The sequence below is a fragment of the Euprymna scolopes genome, chromosome 28 (genome assembly GCF_053919585.1).
Source record: "Euprymna scolopes isolate OS-2025 chromosome 28, ASM5391958v1, whole genome shotgun sequence".
NCBI lineage: Eukaryota > Metazoa > Mollusca > Cephalopoda > Sepiida > Sepiolidae > Euprymna > Euprymna scolopes.
Genome location: NC_136509.1, coordinates 52,659,580 through 52,673,870, shown reverse-complemented (window position 1 = coordinate 52,673,870; position 14,291 = coordinate 52,659,580). Strand labels below are relative to the sequence as shown.

The 14,291-nt window shown below is 33.0% G+C and overlaps 1 protein-coding gene across 3 annotated transcripts in view; it reads left to right on the top strand.

The window, feature by feature from the left end:
- Window positions 1-14,015, top strand: part of LOC145249620 (uncharacterized) — a 171,078-nt gene extending 157,063 nt beyond the window's left edge. For 2 of the 3 annotated variants that reach the window (XM_080111351.1, XM_080111349.1), the window contains 3 exons: window positions 4,544-4,593; window positions 6,572-6,624; window positions 12,513-14,015. In XM_080111351.1, coding sequence (XP_079967477.1) covers window positions 4,544-4,593; window positions 6,572-6,619 — 98 coding nt within the window. In that variant the 3' untranslated portion in view covers window positions 6,620-6,624; window positions 12,513-14,015. The remainder of the gene's footprint in view (window positions 1-4,543; window positions 4,594-6,571; window positions 6,625-12,512) is intronic. The other variant, XM_080111350.1, reaches the window with a different exon arrangement.
- The last annotated feature ends 276 nt before the right edge of the window (window positions 14,016-14,291 follow it).

Sequence of the window (14,291 nt, the reverse complement as noted above, 5' to 3'; positions counted from 1 at the left end):
TTTCCCCCACCACGGCGGAAAGAACTGGCTTCCAGCCAAACAAGTGCGTGATTTCGTTTCTTCTCCTGCGTTAACTCATTTTCTTTCACTTTCTGCATGTCAACTTTTTGATCATTAAATTAGAACGCTTTTCACTTCCTGTCGTGGCTGAGCGGTAAGGTGTCAGGTTTTCTTTCCCTTTCTTTTCTACGTTTGTGTCAAGGCTTCGGGTTTGAGCCTACCTGCCTACCAAAACATTTTTTTTTTCTTTTACACCTCCAAACACCTGGGCAACACCTGGCACCCACGTTCGTCTAATATATAAAAGGCAAAATAGGCGCGAGCGTTTGTGCATGTCCACAAAAGGCTTTTTGGTTCTTGTGCCGGTTAGATTCCGGGAGAAGTTTTCTTATACTTCCTAGATTGCAATATCTCAGATTCGCAAATGGACATTGTATCTATCTTTTTTTTTGAGCGCGTTTTAAAAAATTCCGTTGTTTCAAGTGTTTGTTTCTCTTTTTTCATATAAATAAAACAAAACTAATTAAAGTAATCGCCAACTCCCGGCCTTCGCCCATGTAGTATCAGTTCTGTAATTGATCCTTGGTCAATGTAAGGGAAATCATTCAAACTTAGACAATTACTATTTATTTGGATACTGCCAGAGTGCCCCCCTTTTTGAGGCAGCTTCTTTTCCCTCCACATTAAAAACGACCTTCGTAGGAGGTTTAAAAGCAACGTCATTTCTGCAAGTCATCTTTTTGATTGACTATGTTAAATTATAACATTTTACACTTCCAGTCACGTTATGGAGTAGGGGTTGGACATCAGATTTTCTTTGTCTCTTTTCCGCCTTCGCATCACGGGTTCGAGCCTGCCTGCCTGCCTATTACCACTTTTTTTTTTTTTTTTTTTTTTTTTTTTACACCTCCAAACACCTGGGCAACGCCGGGTACCCAGGCTAGTAAAATAATAAAAAAAGAATGATAATTATTCCCTTTTGCTATTAGTCTGCTTTACTGGCTTTTTACCTAGGCATATTTACAAAATACATTTTGAAACTAGTGAACTCTGGACAATGCTGCCTTGTACATCTAGTTTACATATAAAATTATTCTTACCAGATTTAATATATGAGGCAGAAGTATGTATAATTCTACTTTTTTTCTTTTCTTAAATAGACCCATAATTTTGACTAGGTTTGTGCATAAATTCAGAATTTGTTGCAATAAATTCAAGTCGCACTCAACTAATTGTAACATACAAGAAATAGTACTGCTAAAATACAAAACTTTCATTCAACTGACAAGCATTGATATTTGCAACTACTTATGGTACCTAGGTTGCATATTTTCTTTTATTTCATTATTTTAGGCATATTAAGTACACTAGCAAAAATATGCAATGAGAGATCTAAAATCAATCAATATAAACATTTTTGCTAGTATTTGCTATAGTATTAAGAAAAAAGTGTTTATTCCTAGAAGGATGTTACCATAACCACAAAATAAATATTACACTACCTTATCCCCTAATGGAGGATGTAATGTCTGAGAGGTTGATCTCATAACAACAGAACAGATGCTACACCTCTGCCACATTCCCAAGAAGGAGGCAGTAATTCCTGAAATGATGGTATCATAGCACTGGAATAGATACTACACTATCCCCACTCCTACCCCACTCGAGCATTGAAAATTAATAGTATAGTTCTGACTTCAGACAGATGTTGAATCTGCATTAGTAATCAATATGTTAAACATAACTTTCTTTATAAAGTTTTTTTTACATATCTTTTTATGTTTAAAATTGGGATATAATTAGAAATGAATTCAGAAATCTTGTACCAATCACAATACTGTTTGAAGTTGATTCTATTAGTAGGTGTCACAAACCAGCCAAGTTTAGATTGTGAAATTGAATAAATATATTAAAATTCCCTTTCAAATCTAAACTTGCAATATCCCATTCATTTGACGGACATGCGTGGAAGTGCTCAAAACTTGTGTCAGTATCTTAGTTTAGCCTACCTATGCCAAAAAATTAGTTCACCCAAGGGCTAAAAAAACAGGACACCAGCTGTTCAGTGAGAAACTGTCGGGTCATATCAATGGAATTCTTCGGGATTTTGTAGCGTCGTAGCGACAGAATTGTTTGGGATCATGCCAGATTGTGTTGACAAAGTTGTTTAGGATTGTGATTCATGTGGGATCATGCCTGGTCATGTCGACCGAGTTGTTCAAGATTATGTTGACTGAGTTATTTGGGATGGTGCTGGGTTGTGCCGGTGGAATTGTTTGGGATGTTGTGTTGTGGGAGTTTGGGATCATATCAGTTCATGTCGATGGAATTGTTCAGGACCGTGCCTAGTTGTGTTGACAGAAGTGTTTGGTACTGTCAGGTCGCAGTGATGGTACTGTTTGTGCTGAGTCCTATAGACGGAATTGTTTGATTTGTTTGTTCAGTTGACTTGACGGTTATCGCAGTCGTACTGCTGCATGTGATATATATATATATATATATATATATATATCTATGACTGACATAAAGAACATTTAAAAAATTTAAAAATGTTTAAATTCAACATTATTTCACGCGGTTAATGGTAGCCGAATGGATACAGTCTTTGCTAATCAAGCCAGAGATGGCTCATGTTGCTGAGTTCGAGTCTGTCAACTGGTGTTAATCATGACACCCAGTACTGAAGTTTCCCGAAAGGATGAAGCACTAGTGTCTATAGGTATTTAATTATTATAGTAAAAAATTATTATATATATTCATTTTAAGCTCACCTCTCTCGCCCTTTGACATTACAAGCTATTTTGGTCATTATGGCTTTTGATCCAAAACTGATATTAGTGTTTAACAGGATAGTCAATAGTGGAATGGCTGAAGAAAGCTGAGCTGGTATGTCAACTGGTGGGGTGAAGCATCTTGAGTGCATTATCTTGATGTATTTCTCATGCAACATGTATGCAGTGTACCAACAATTGAGGAAAAAGCATACGAATTTTGATTGTGTAAAGAAAACGCTGTACGCAGCCTTTGCTCTGGATCCCTTCACTGTGTGGAAGCAGTTTGCAGCACTCTGCCTTCAACTAGGTGAAACGGTCAATGTATTTTTGACAGAACTACATAGGCTAGCGGTCCTGTTTGGCAGTGTATCAAATCAGTGCAATGTACATTCGTTGCTGAGTTGTCTGAACATGTGGAAGAACTATTATGAGCATCCTCCCAAATGGAGAACTTGGATCTGTCACATGTGCTGGTGCGTGCTCGTGCCTTTTAAAATGCAATGAAGTTACAGAGTAGGCCAGGATAATGCACATCTAAAAGATGGATACTCCCCTGTTGTATTATAAATGTAATGGACCCAGTCATTTCGGGATTGTGCTTGGTCGTGTAGACCAATTATTTTCGAGATCATGCCTAGTCGTACTAACAGAATCATTTGGGACTGTGTTAGGTTGTATTGACAGAAGTGTTTGGTACCATATCAAGTTGCATCAACAGTATTGTGTTAATTCATGTAGACGAAGCATTCAGTTTACGTTTATTCAGTTGGTTTGATAATTGTCGCGGTCATACTACCATGTGATGATTTAAATATATATATGTATATTATTTGTCTGTCTCTCTGCCCTCCTGAAGTTGCATGTAGGAGGGGTATTTTAATTTTTCTCTGTATTAATGATCTTCCACAAAATATTATTCAGAAGATTAACATTTTTTTACCCCAAACAAGGTACAGTGCCATTTTGATGTAGGGGGCTACTATTAGAGAAATGAGTTGCAGGGATACTATGTAGGGAATTAAGCAGCAAGATGTCTGCTCACATTACACTTGAACTTATGCATATCAGTACAGTTGGGAAAGCAAGAAACCGGAAAGGAATTCCAAAGTCTAGAAGTTCTGAGGAAGGAACTATTGGAGTAGAAGGCTTTCTTACATCTAAAGATCTCTATTGTATAGGAGTGGGACTTTGCTGTTTGTCTGGGGGTATTTACGTTGAGCGAGGGGGGGGGATAGTAGTTCATCGGAGTATCCACTATTAAAATACTTGTAAAACAGGCAGAGGAATGCAACATTTCATCGATGGGACAGATGTTGAAGCTTAGATGACAGTTCAGGACCTATCTGGTTGGCTCTTTTGAACCCTGTCAAGTAGTGAAAGACTAGTAGCAGATGCACCAGCCCAAATGGGACAACAGTATTCTATACATAGGCGAAGGGTGACCTTGTAGAGGTACAGGATGATGATACTGCCCTATTGTTGCCAAAGTCTTTTTTTTTTTATTCAACTTTTGATAATAATAATAGAGAATTGGTTCTATAATAATAAATATGAAATCTGCATAAATTAGCATATATTTAAGTATATTTTATAACTGGGCAACCCTGAGCGGTCTGCTAATAGATATATATAAAATAAATCTATACTCTAGATAACATGCTATTATCATTATTTTCTCTATATTTATATATCTTTTACATGTACTGTGTCACACATTGTCATAGTTTTTTGTAACAGTAATTTATAAAAATTTTAATTTTTAATTTCAGGCTGTTACCTTGATGAGGAAAATTTTTCTTTACTCTGTCCGAAGCATAAGGTATTTAAGATTTGTTTCTGGTTTACAAAAATAACATTTAGCCATGTTTATTTTTGCAAAGAAGTATTTGTTGACATAAATTCGTAGATGTATATATTTTTTTCTTGAAACATTTTCAGGTGTTGAAATAGAAGACAAATTGGCTGATGTTTTAATTTCAGTTATTTTCCATTTTTTGATTTTCATGAATAGGAAAGAATTAAAATTTTTATTTCTTTTCATTAAACTGTTATTCGTTTAATATAATGAATATTTTCAAAATTCCTTCATTAGTTTCTCACAGATTTGTGTATAAAGTTATGTGACTGTGATCATGAATGCAAAAAACTTGTGAAAATTTTTTAGGGGGGGGGTGTAACTCTGTTTTGTCTACTGGGGCCTAATGCCCCTAAATGTCATTATTTTGGCAAATATTTAGTTTCTTTCATTAATGTTTGCTCAAAATTCTAAAGTTAAGTTTAATGGTTATTTAAATAAAACGAGTACTGCTTACTCCAGATAAACTCTGATTTACCCCCCCCCTCCCCTCTTCAAGAACTGGAGAAACAAAATTATCCAAATTTATTTAAAAAAAAAAAAAAAAAAAATTGATTTAATTTTCTACACATGTCTAAAAATCTCTTTAGTCAACCAAAAGTTGGAATTATTAGTTATTTACAAGTATTTGTTTCATGGATCACTTTGCTTTTGCCCCTTAGAACTGCTTAAAAATGTCTTCCAAATTCATGAAAAAAAAATTCATTTTGTTTCAAATATCTAAATGCACACTCATTAGTTTTTCCATCAAAAATTATAATTAAAATTGATTATTTAAGTAGTAGTTATTACAAAGAAAGTTGACTTTTACTTATTTAAGTTGAACTTAATCCCTGAAATCGTATGAAAGTTTGGTCGTTTCCTATTAAGTAAATTTAGCTGAAGAAAGTAGTTTTCTAACTAATGTGTATAGAAATACAGTTCATTAAAACAAATTTAACATTAACATCCTATTTAAACTTGTCATGTATTTTTAACTTACTCAACAATCTAAAAATCTTCCCTAAAGCAGTCAATAAAAGTTGCACTTTACATTATTCAAATAGTAAATGTGGTGGAGGTAATGCTTTACTTGTTTTTAATCTTGGCATGAAAAAAAAAAAATTTGAATGCAAAAATGAACATTTCATTAGAAATGGTTTTGAATTGTTTGCCATTCCATTTTGCTTTTTACTTTTGTTCTTTTTGTGTGTGTTTTCTTTTTAGTTTTTAACCCACGCTTCTATTGATTGCCTTTTGTTGAACTGTCTTAGCATGATGACTAATGTCTTACCTTTGTTTGGTAATTTCCTAATGTACAGTCGCTTATCAAGTTTTATCATAAGTCTGAATATGGTTGGGATTTAATTAAAAAAGGAGATAACTCAGTGTTGCTATTTGTTTTTCTTTGCTTTTGATTACCTACGAGTTATTGCAACTTACTAATCTTATCTATTATGAGAAAATACTATTTATTTTCATTTTACTATTAAGAAAAAAAAAATGTTATTCTTAATTTGTATGTATCGGCTATTTTCCCCTTAAGTTGATTTGCTTTGCTGTGTTATAAGTTTTTAATGTTTGGTGTTATTTATTGATTTTCTCCTATTTAAAAAAAATTTTTTTTTTTTTTTTTTAACTAAAACTTGGGTTTAAGTAAAAAAAAAAAAAAAAAATAAATAAAATAAATTACTTGGGAACAATAGCGAAACTAATTTCACTGTAAATGAGAATTGACCTATACATTAGGAAATTACTGATTGTTTCTAATCCTAATTTTTAATCCCCCCCCCTCATCTGTATAAGGGCAGTGCAATAAATATGGCCGTTCTCTTGTGGCAGTTGGGTTTGTTTCCCACTGAGCTACAACTACAAGAGTCAAAACTTATTTTACCGCCAACCGCCCCCTCCCTTCACCCCTGCCACTTTGCTCATCTATTTTTGCTTTTTATTCTTTCTTCAGGACAAAAAGATGAAAAATATGGACTCTCAGTCTTCTGCAAAGTCCTGACATGAGTAAGTTGCACTCAGCAAAAATGGCATTTATTTCTAAACTCAAACTTGACAATAAATATAATTTATTTCTAAGCTCAAAAAATTATTTTTATTTTTAAATTAAGTAAAAAATTTTAATTTCCCAAAACATTTTTTATTAAAAAAAAAAAAAAAAAAAAAAAAAGGTAAAAGATATTTTTGTGAGAATTTTTGATGTTTGAGTCGCATAAAATCTCTTATTTACTTGCAAATCAAATTTATTTTTATTTCATTATACTGAAATTAAAAAGGCTGGCATTAGTTTCTGTTTTAAGTTTTCCATGTCTTTGCATGAACAGCATATTATTTGTTGGCTGTTCAATGAACAATATAGAAAACATTAAATCAACTTTATTCATAAAGATTTTAAATGAAAAGAGGAGGCTCTTAAATCGACCTAGTTCTGTTCTCAGTTACACACTATGAGTATTTTATTATAGAAAGCCATTTAATGAAAACAAATTTTTACCATTAAGAACAGAAATTCATGGTCCATTTCCACAATGCAAAAATATTCAAACTTGGTAAAAAACAAAATTCAAAACTTTTGTCAATATTTTTTCCTTAATATTTCAAGAAAAATCACTGCCAAAGGAAGATTATGAATTGTTATAAGAGCTGTATTTCTCCTTTTCTATTGGAAAAAAAAATATTAGTAAGCATTAACATTAGTTATATTTTTTTTAAATTTACATTGTCAAAGCTTTCATTAGTCTATAATTATTTCTTTACTATATACAATGTTTCGAGTAAACTTTAACATTTGTTAAACTAGACAGCAAGACATGTTTGTAATTTATACAATTACAATAATCACGAAAACTATAAAAAAATTGATCTTAATTACACAATTAGCATTATATAGTTAGATCTGAGGTAGAACAAAAATGTGAAGAGGAAAAAAAGCAAACCCACAAAATAGGCTACAATAACAATTTTTTTACAATGATTTTTCGGTGCTTGTTAAAATAGTTAACAAATTGATTTTTTTTTAAATATATCATTTTTAAGCAAAAACATTATTACATTCTTAATTGTCATATCGGAAATAGTAACACATCCAAAAATTACGTAAATTTATTGAGTAGAACAACTGCTATTGTGTTTTTAATAGAAAGTCTATTACTATAGACAACATGTATTGTTGCCATGACACAAGTAATCTAAAATATTCCTTTTGGAGTTATGGTCCCTGCGTCTAGAATCCTACCGTCTACTATATAATATCTAAGAAAAATGATTTTTACCCAATTTTCCGTAAAAATAACTATAAATAACTTTCTACTTAATGATTTTTCGTAATTTTTGGATATATTACTATTTTTGGCATGACAATTAAGTATGTTATATTGTTTTTGATTAAAATGATGTATTTAAAAAAAATCAATCTGTGGACTGTAAGCACCAATTTTTTTTTTTTCCTAAATATTAGGAATAAGGTAGTGTAGGTTAACCGTTAACATTTTTTTATTTTTCAAATTTGCATGGTCAAGGTTTTAAATAATCTTCTAAATATTAATTTACTTGTCCATCCGGTGTCACAAAAAACCATCATCGCAAACATTTATTAATGATAAACAAATTATCTCTCTTTAATTAAAAATCATTAAAACCATTCCCTCTCCAAAAATTTTTATTACCATTTATTACTTACTAACATGTTATGTTGAAATTAGTACAAATTCCAACGCATTTCAGGTGAAAACATTATTACGTACTTCAGGTTCATGTCGAAATAAATAAAATCATAGGATGCTTTTGTTGATTGGGGATCTTTTAAACTTACGCATTTCAGGTGAAAACATTATTACCTACATGTCATGCTGAACACATTTACAAATTTCAACGCATTTCAGATGAAAACATTACCTACTTAAATGCCATGTCAGAATAATTCAAATCAAAGGGTACTTTTGTTGATTAAGGATCTTTTAAACCTATGCATTTCAGATGGAAACATCACCTACTTATATATATATATGTGTCATGTTGAAATTAGTACAAAGCAGTTTTCTGTAAATACAGAAAACCAGATCTATTCCTTACCTCCACATGTAATGCAAGGTGTCCTGAAATAGTAAACAACTTAAGGACATCAGAACTTACATAAAATTGACTTAATATTACATGTGTATCATGCACATCTAGCTGAACTTTTGAAAGACGTTAAAGACAGACATGTACTGGGAATTCTATTAGCAAATGTTTATTAAATTTAAAAAAAGAGGGCTACCACACTGCCACAGTGTTGCGAGATCAGGATAAGATCAGAACAGTTCATCAAATTGATGCAATTGTCAACAGATACCAGGACCTGAAAATCCAGAGCTTCGTGATTTATCTTTAGTCTTTAATGGTACAAGGTCCAACCTCATTGTAATTGTTTATCTAAGTAGGACTATGACAAGAGACTATTTTTTTCATTATTTTGACTCTCGAGTATATACATCAGTTAATATCTTATGTGTTTTTATAAAGAGTGATGTGGTTCTCGATTAACTGTGTCAGATATATACTCGAGAGTCAGTCTTTTTATGAAAAGAATATGCTCATGTCATAGCCCTAGTGATAAGTTTCTTACTGATGTGTTTAAAATTTTCAACTACTGTGGAATTTCCATGGGTTCTGCTAGTATATAATAATATGCCAAGGTATTTCATGTTTGTATTTATTGCCTTTTAAAAAACGTAAAGTGGTTAACCATAGTCATAGGCTGACCATGGTTGTGTAATTTTACTTATTCATATAATGTTGACAATTTTAAAAGTGTGCTTTTCACCATTTTAGATGCATAATACTAAATGGATTTTTAATAGAAATAATTCCTCATTTCAGTAATATATAATAAATACAACATTAAACTATTAAAAAAAAAATTTTTTTTTTGCTGTGAATTTTATAATTTCCATGGGGTCTTCCTAGTATAAAATTTCTATAAAAATCTTTCCTGACCAATTAACATGTTCTTCTATAATACACTTGAATAGCCAATGAAAGAATTATTTAAACGTCATGCGTAAAGTGACTTTTTCTTCTTTAAACCAAATAATCAGCTTTCTTGATAAGAAATTTGCAGTTAGATTTTGAAATAAACGAAATTGAATAAGAAGTCTGAAAAAAAAATAATTTGAGTGGCACTCCAATTTCTTTAGAAGAAATTTGTTTTCTTCTTGAAATAGCTATCCTAACTTAATTTTATGCAAACTTGTATTAAAAAAAAAAAAAAAAAAAGAAGCAATATTTCAAGTTTTTAGGGATTGTTATTACTTATTTTTTTATTGTGTAAAACCACTGTCAACAATTTCCCACACTCTTTATCTGTGCTTACACCTAAATGTAGATTCCATGAACAGGACTTCTTTCTTAGAACTGCTTGCCTGTGGAACTCTATTCCGCTTGGCTGCTTTCCAGCTGACTACAATCTGATTGTCTTCAAGTCCGTGAACGAGTTCTTATTGAACCCCCCCCACCACCACCAAGTAATCCAAGTTATAAAATTCCCACTAATGTTTACGATGCTAAAATCACTGATAAATGTATACCTATTAACCCTTATTCTCGAGTGGCCACTGGGCCTTGATAAGTGGGATTTTGTTCAGTATATATGCAAATGAACATAAGCATCAACAGCAGTCATTTCAAGCTATTAGTATTGTTATATAAACACAGTAACTACTTTTTTTCCAATTGTATTAAACGTAGGTATTTTTTTAACTTGTTTTCTTTTGATAATTTTATCGTTTTCCTTTATGGATGTCTTGGCTTGATGGTGCATGATTCATTAATGATATTTAATCATAGCAGCTATTAAGATTTCTTAAGGGGTGGTGGTGGTGGTGGTGGTGGTGGTGTCATGAGATGTTTTAAGGTAACACCAGGTCAAAAATGTGAGTGGAAGCATGAGGAACTACAGAAAGCTTATTGAAGTATTTTGCCATTAATAATTATGTAAAATTAAATATTAAATTTATTAATTTCAATTAATTAATCTAGTAACTTTGTTTTCATTTAATCTTTACAAAATGGCTTTTTCTTTTGTTTTACTAATGAGTCGTCACACTAAAGCCCACTTGAGGATAAAATTGTTGTTCAAATGATGAAAAATATAAAGACTTAAAATGATGAATAGAATGAACAAAATTTGATTGTATATTTGGACAGTTTATGACCAGCATTTGTTGACATCAGAGTTGAAGACCTGTTATAGCTGTTAGGGAAGTAACTCTCTGTTAACGTGTTCCACAGGTGGGAAGTTTTGGGAAAACTACAGTTTATGTAAATTCCATTTGATGTTAGGTATGCAGAGGAAGAAAGAAAATGTCTTTGCAGTGTGCAAAGAAAGGAGCTTGGACCTCAGTCAAGCACCTACTGTAATAATAGAGCAGAGAAAAACTAACATTTTTCTGTGAGAAATAAAACTGTAAAGGAGAGAAGAAATGACCCCCCTCCCCTCCTCCCCTAGATTGCAAGGTCGATTTTTGCATTCTATCAGTGCAATAAAGATGTGGCAGTAGTACTCCTTCTTACAATCTGACTTGTATAAGTAGATTTATTTACAAGTTGGGTACTTTTTAGAGCGGTCAAATGATCTAACCATTTTTCCAGCAATTTTAGCAACAGATTGGATATAAGCCTTCCATTTTAGATCTGAAATGAATAGTAATTCTAGGAGCTTATCAAAACAGGTGGCTTTCTCAAGAGAATCATTTCTGCTGGGGCAAAAAAGGATCTGAAAATGTTAGTTGTGAAAGAAGAGAATTATAGTTTTAGAGATGTGAAATGTAACAAACTGATCGCCAATGCTCTTTGAAGTGTAGTCATAGATGGTTGTCATCTGTGTCAACTGATCTTTGTGAGAAATGATTTGAAGATTGAGAAGATATTCCTTGGCTAACAAGTTTGTAAAGCAACCCTTTATGCCAAACCCTATCAAAAGATTTTGATATGTTATGTTGCAACAAAGCTTGCATCAAAAGATTCATTGATCCTATGTGGTCATACAATCAGGAGTTGGTCTTGTAGAACAAAATTCATATTGCTCGTCACTAAGTAGATTGCTTTTGCTGAAGTTAACTAACTTGATTTACTACAGGTTATAACAACTGATGTACAGGTGATTGATCTGTACAGAACGAGAAGACTGATCACCAGTATTTTTAAATACTGGCCAGACTGACAAAATTAAACATTTCTTGTTCAATGATTGAACAACTTTGTAAGGATATTAGCAGGCTCCAGCAGGAAATTTTTAAGAACAATGAATGCTGCGTTTTTATTGACTGATCTTATAATTTTTCTTTTCCATTTGTAATTTGATTTCTGTAATTATCACATTTAATTTTAATTTACTTGCTTTGTGAAATCTTTCATTGGATATATTCCCTATAGTTTTTAAAGATTGCTAAAATAATTCATTTAACAAAATATAAATAAATCCTTCTCATCAAACTTTCAACTGATACTTGAAATCATACCAAATTGACATGATTGTACACATATTTGTTATCTAAACGAATGCAATTATTCACATAAAATATGTATTCAAATAATATTCTTTGCTGATTAGTGTTTTGGTGCTGTATCCAAGTTTCTTCTAATTAAGTTGGATAAGGAATTAAAAACTCAAGTTGACATGCACCTAAAAGAAGATGGCTTGAAGTGAGCCATAACCAGAATAATTAAGGTTAATAGATGCAGATGCATGATGGTAAATTAGTTAATAAACACAATGAAAAAGTATGTCATTTTTGACAGTATGAACAGATGAGTAAATAAATTGAATGTTTGATTTCAGTTTTTGACTATTTCATAATGGATACATGTGTTTAAGTTAATCCTTATTAAAAAAAATCTTTTCTTTTTGATTTCAGCCTTCTTTCAACCCTTGTGACTTGTAGCTGAAGAGTTAGTGGTCCTCCACTTTGCAGGCAACCAGTTCTACTTCCTCCTACTCCCACAGTTTTTACTGTTCCCCTTCTTCCTTCATTTTCAGCAGCAGGTGCAAGCGTTTTATTGTACTTCAAAGAGAGAAGAAGGTCCACAGGTCTTCACTGCTGGCCAGAATGTTTCCCCCCTCCCACACACACTAATATGGAGGTTAACCACAAACTCTCAAGACAAGACATCAATCATACACACACACACACACACACACACTCTGGAGGAGGTGGGTGGCTGCCCCTGTCTTCTTCCTTCCAACATGGATTGCAGGTCAAAGAATGTAAGCAGTCAAGGTGTTTGAAAACTGATGACTGATTTCTCTCTTTCTGTCTCCTTTTCTGTCCCTATCTCTCTCCTTTCCTGTCTTAATTCTCTCCTTCTTTGTGTGTGTGTGTCTCTCTCTTATGTCTGTGTATATCTGTCTCTCTCTCTCTCTCTCTCTCTTCTGTGTGTATCTCTCTCTCCTGTTTATGTTTGTGTTTCTTTCCTGACTCTCCCAGCGAAAATTACCTGGAAATATCAAACAACAACAAAGCCATTAGCTAAAATTTTCTCCTTTTCTCCCCAAAATCTATAAACAAAGACGTGACTAGCCAACCCCCTTCCTCTCCTATTAATACTACTAATCTTCCTTTCTACTATTGTTGTTGTTGCATTGGTCTGCATGTCACATTCTTTCCACCACCGCCACCACTTTTAGGATGCGCTCTGGCTGGCATCTGCAGAGCTCAACCGTGACATAAAAAAAAAGCATTCTTTGCTGGTCATTAGGATGGCCAAATACACAGGCCAACTGATATTCTCTTCCATGCTCTCTCTCTCTCTCTCTCTCTCTCTCTCTCTCTCTCTCTCTCTCTCTCTCTCTCTCTCTCTCTCTCTCTCTCTTTTATTTGTAAATAAAATGACTGCTTTGGAAATAAACACTGAAGCTTAAATTTTAATTTTTAGGAATTTTATCCCCACCCCCCACCCTGCAAAAAAAAAGAAAAAAAAAAAAAAAAAAAAAGAATGAATTACATCAAAACTAAATTGATACCAATGATACAACCCCTCCCCTTCTTTGTTATTTCCCTAAGAGGCTGGATGTTGCAAATTTTCCATTCAGTAAAACAAAACAAACTGGTATCTGATGGATGATCATCTTCCTCATCAATTCATAACATTGCCCTCTGCCCAAACTTTTCTCTTTTTCCAACTTGGTGGGAGCCATCTTGACTACCAAGAATGAATATATATGCACACACACACACACACCCATATATTATTGGAGGATGAGAAGGGGGGACAGGTAAGTTTTGGTGCCATTTCACTTGATTGGTAGATTTAAAAAGTTGTTTTTGGGGTGGGGGTGTCTATCTTTTTATTTCCCCTCCCACCTAAAAGCTGCTGCTATTTCTGTATCGAAACTTTCAGAATATAAGAAGTGTATATAATTCTATTTCTTTATATCTCAGCTCTAACCTCTGGAAACATCCCGCTCTTCTTTCTCCCTCTCTTTCTCCTCTTTCTTTTTCCTTTCTCCTCTCTTTCTCCTCTTTCCCTATCATCTTTTTTCCTCTCTCTTCCCCCTCTTCTTACTCCTTCCTATCTCCTCCCCCTTCTCCCTTTTTTCTACCTCTTCCTTTTTTCTTTCGCTGTCTCTCTTCCTCTTACTTCTCTCTTTGTTCATTTGCCCAGTTACTCACTGCACCTAGACAACTTTTGTTTCT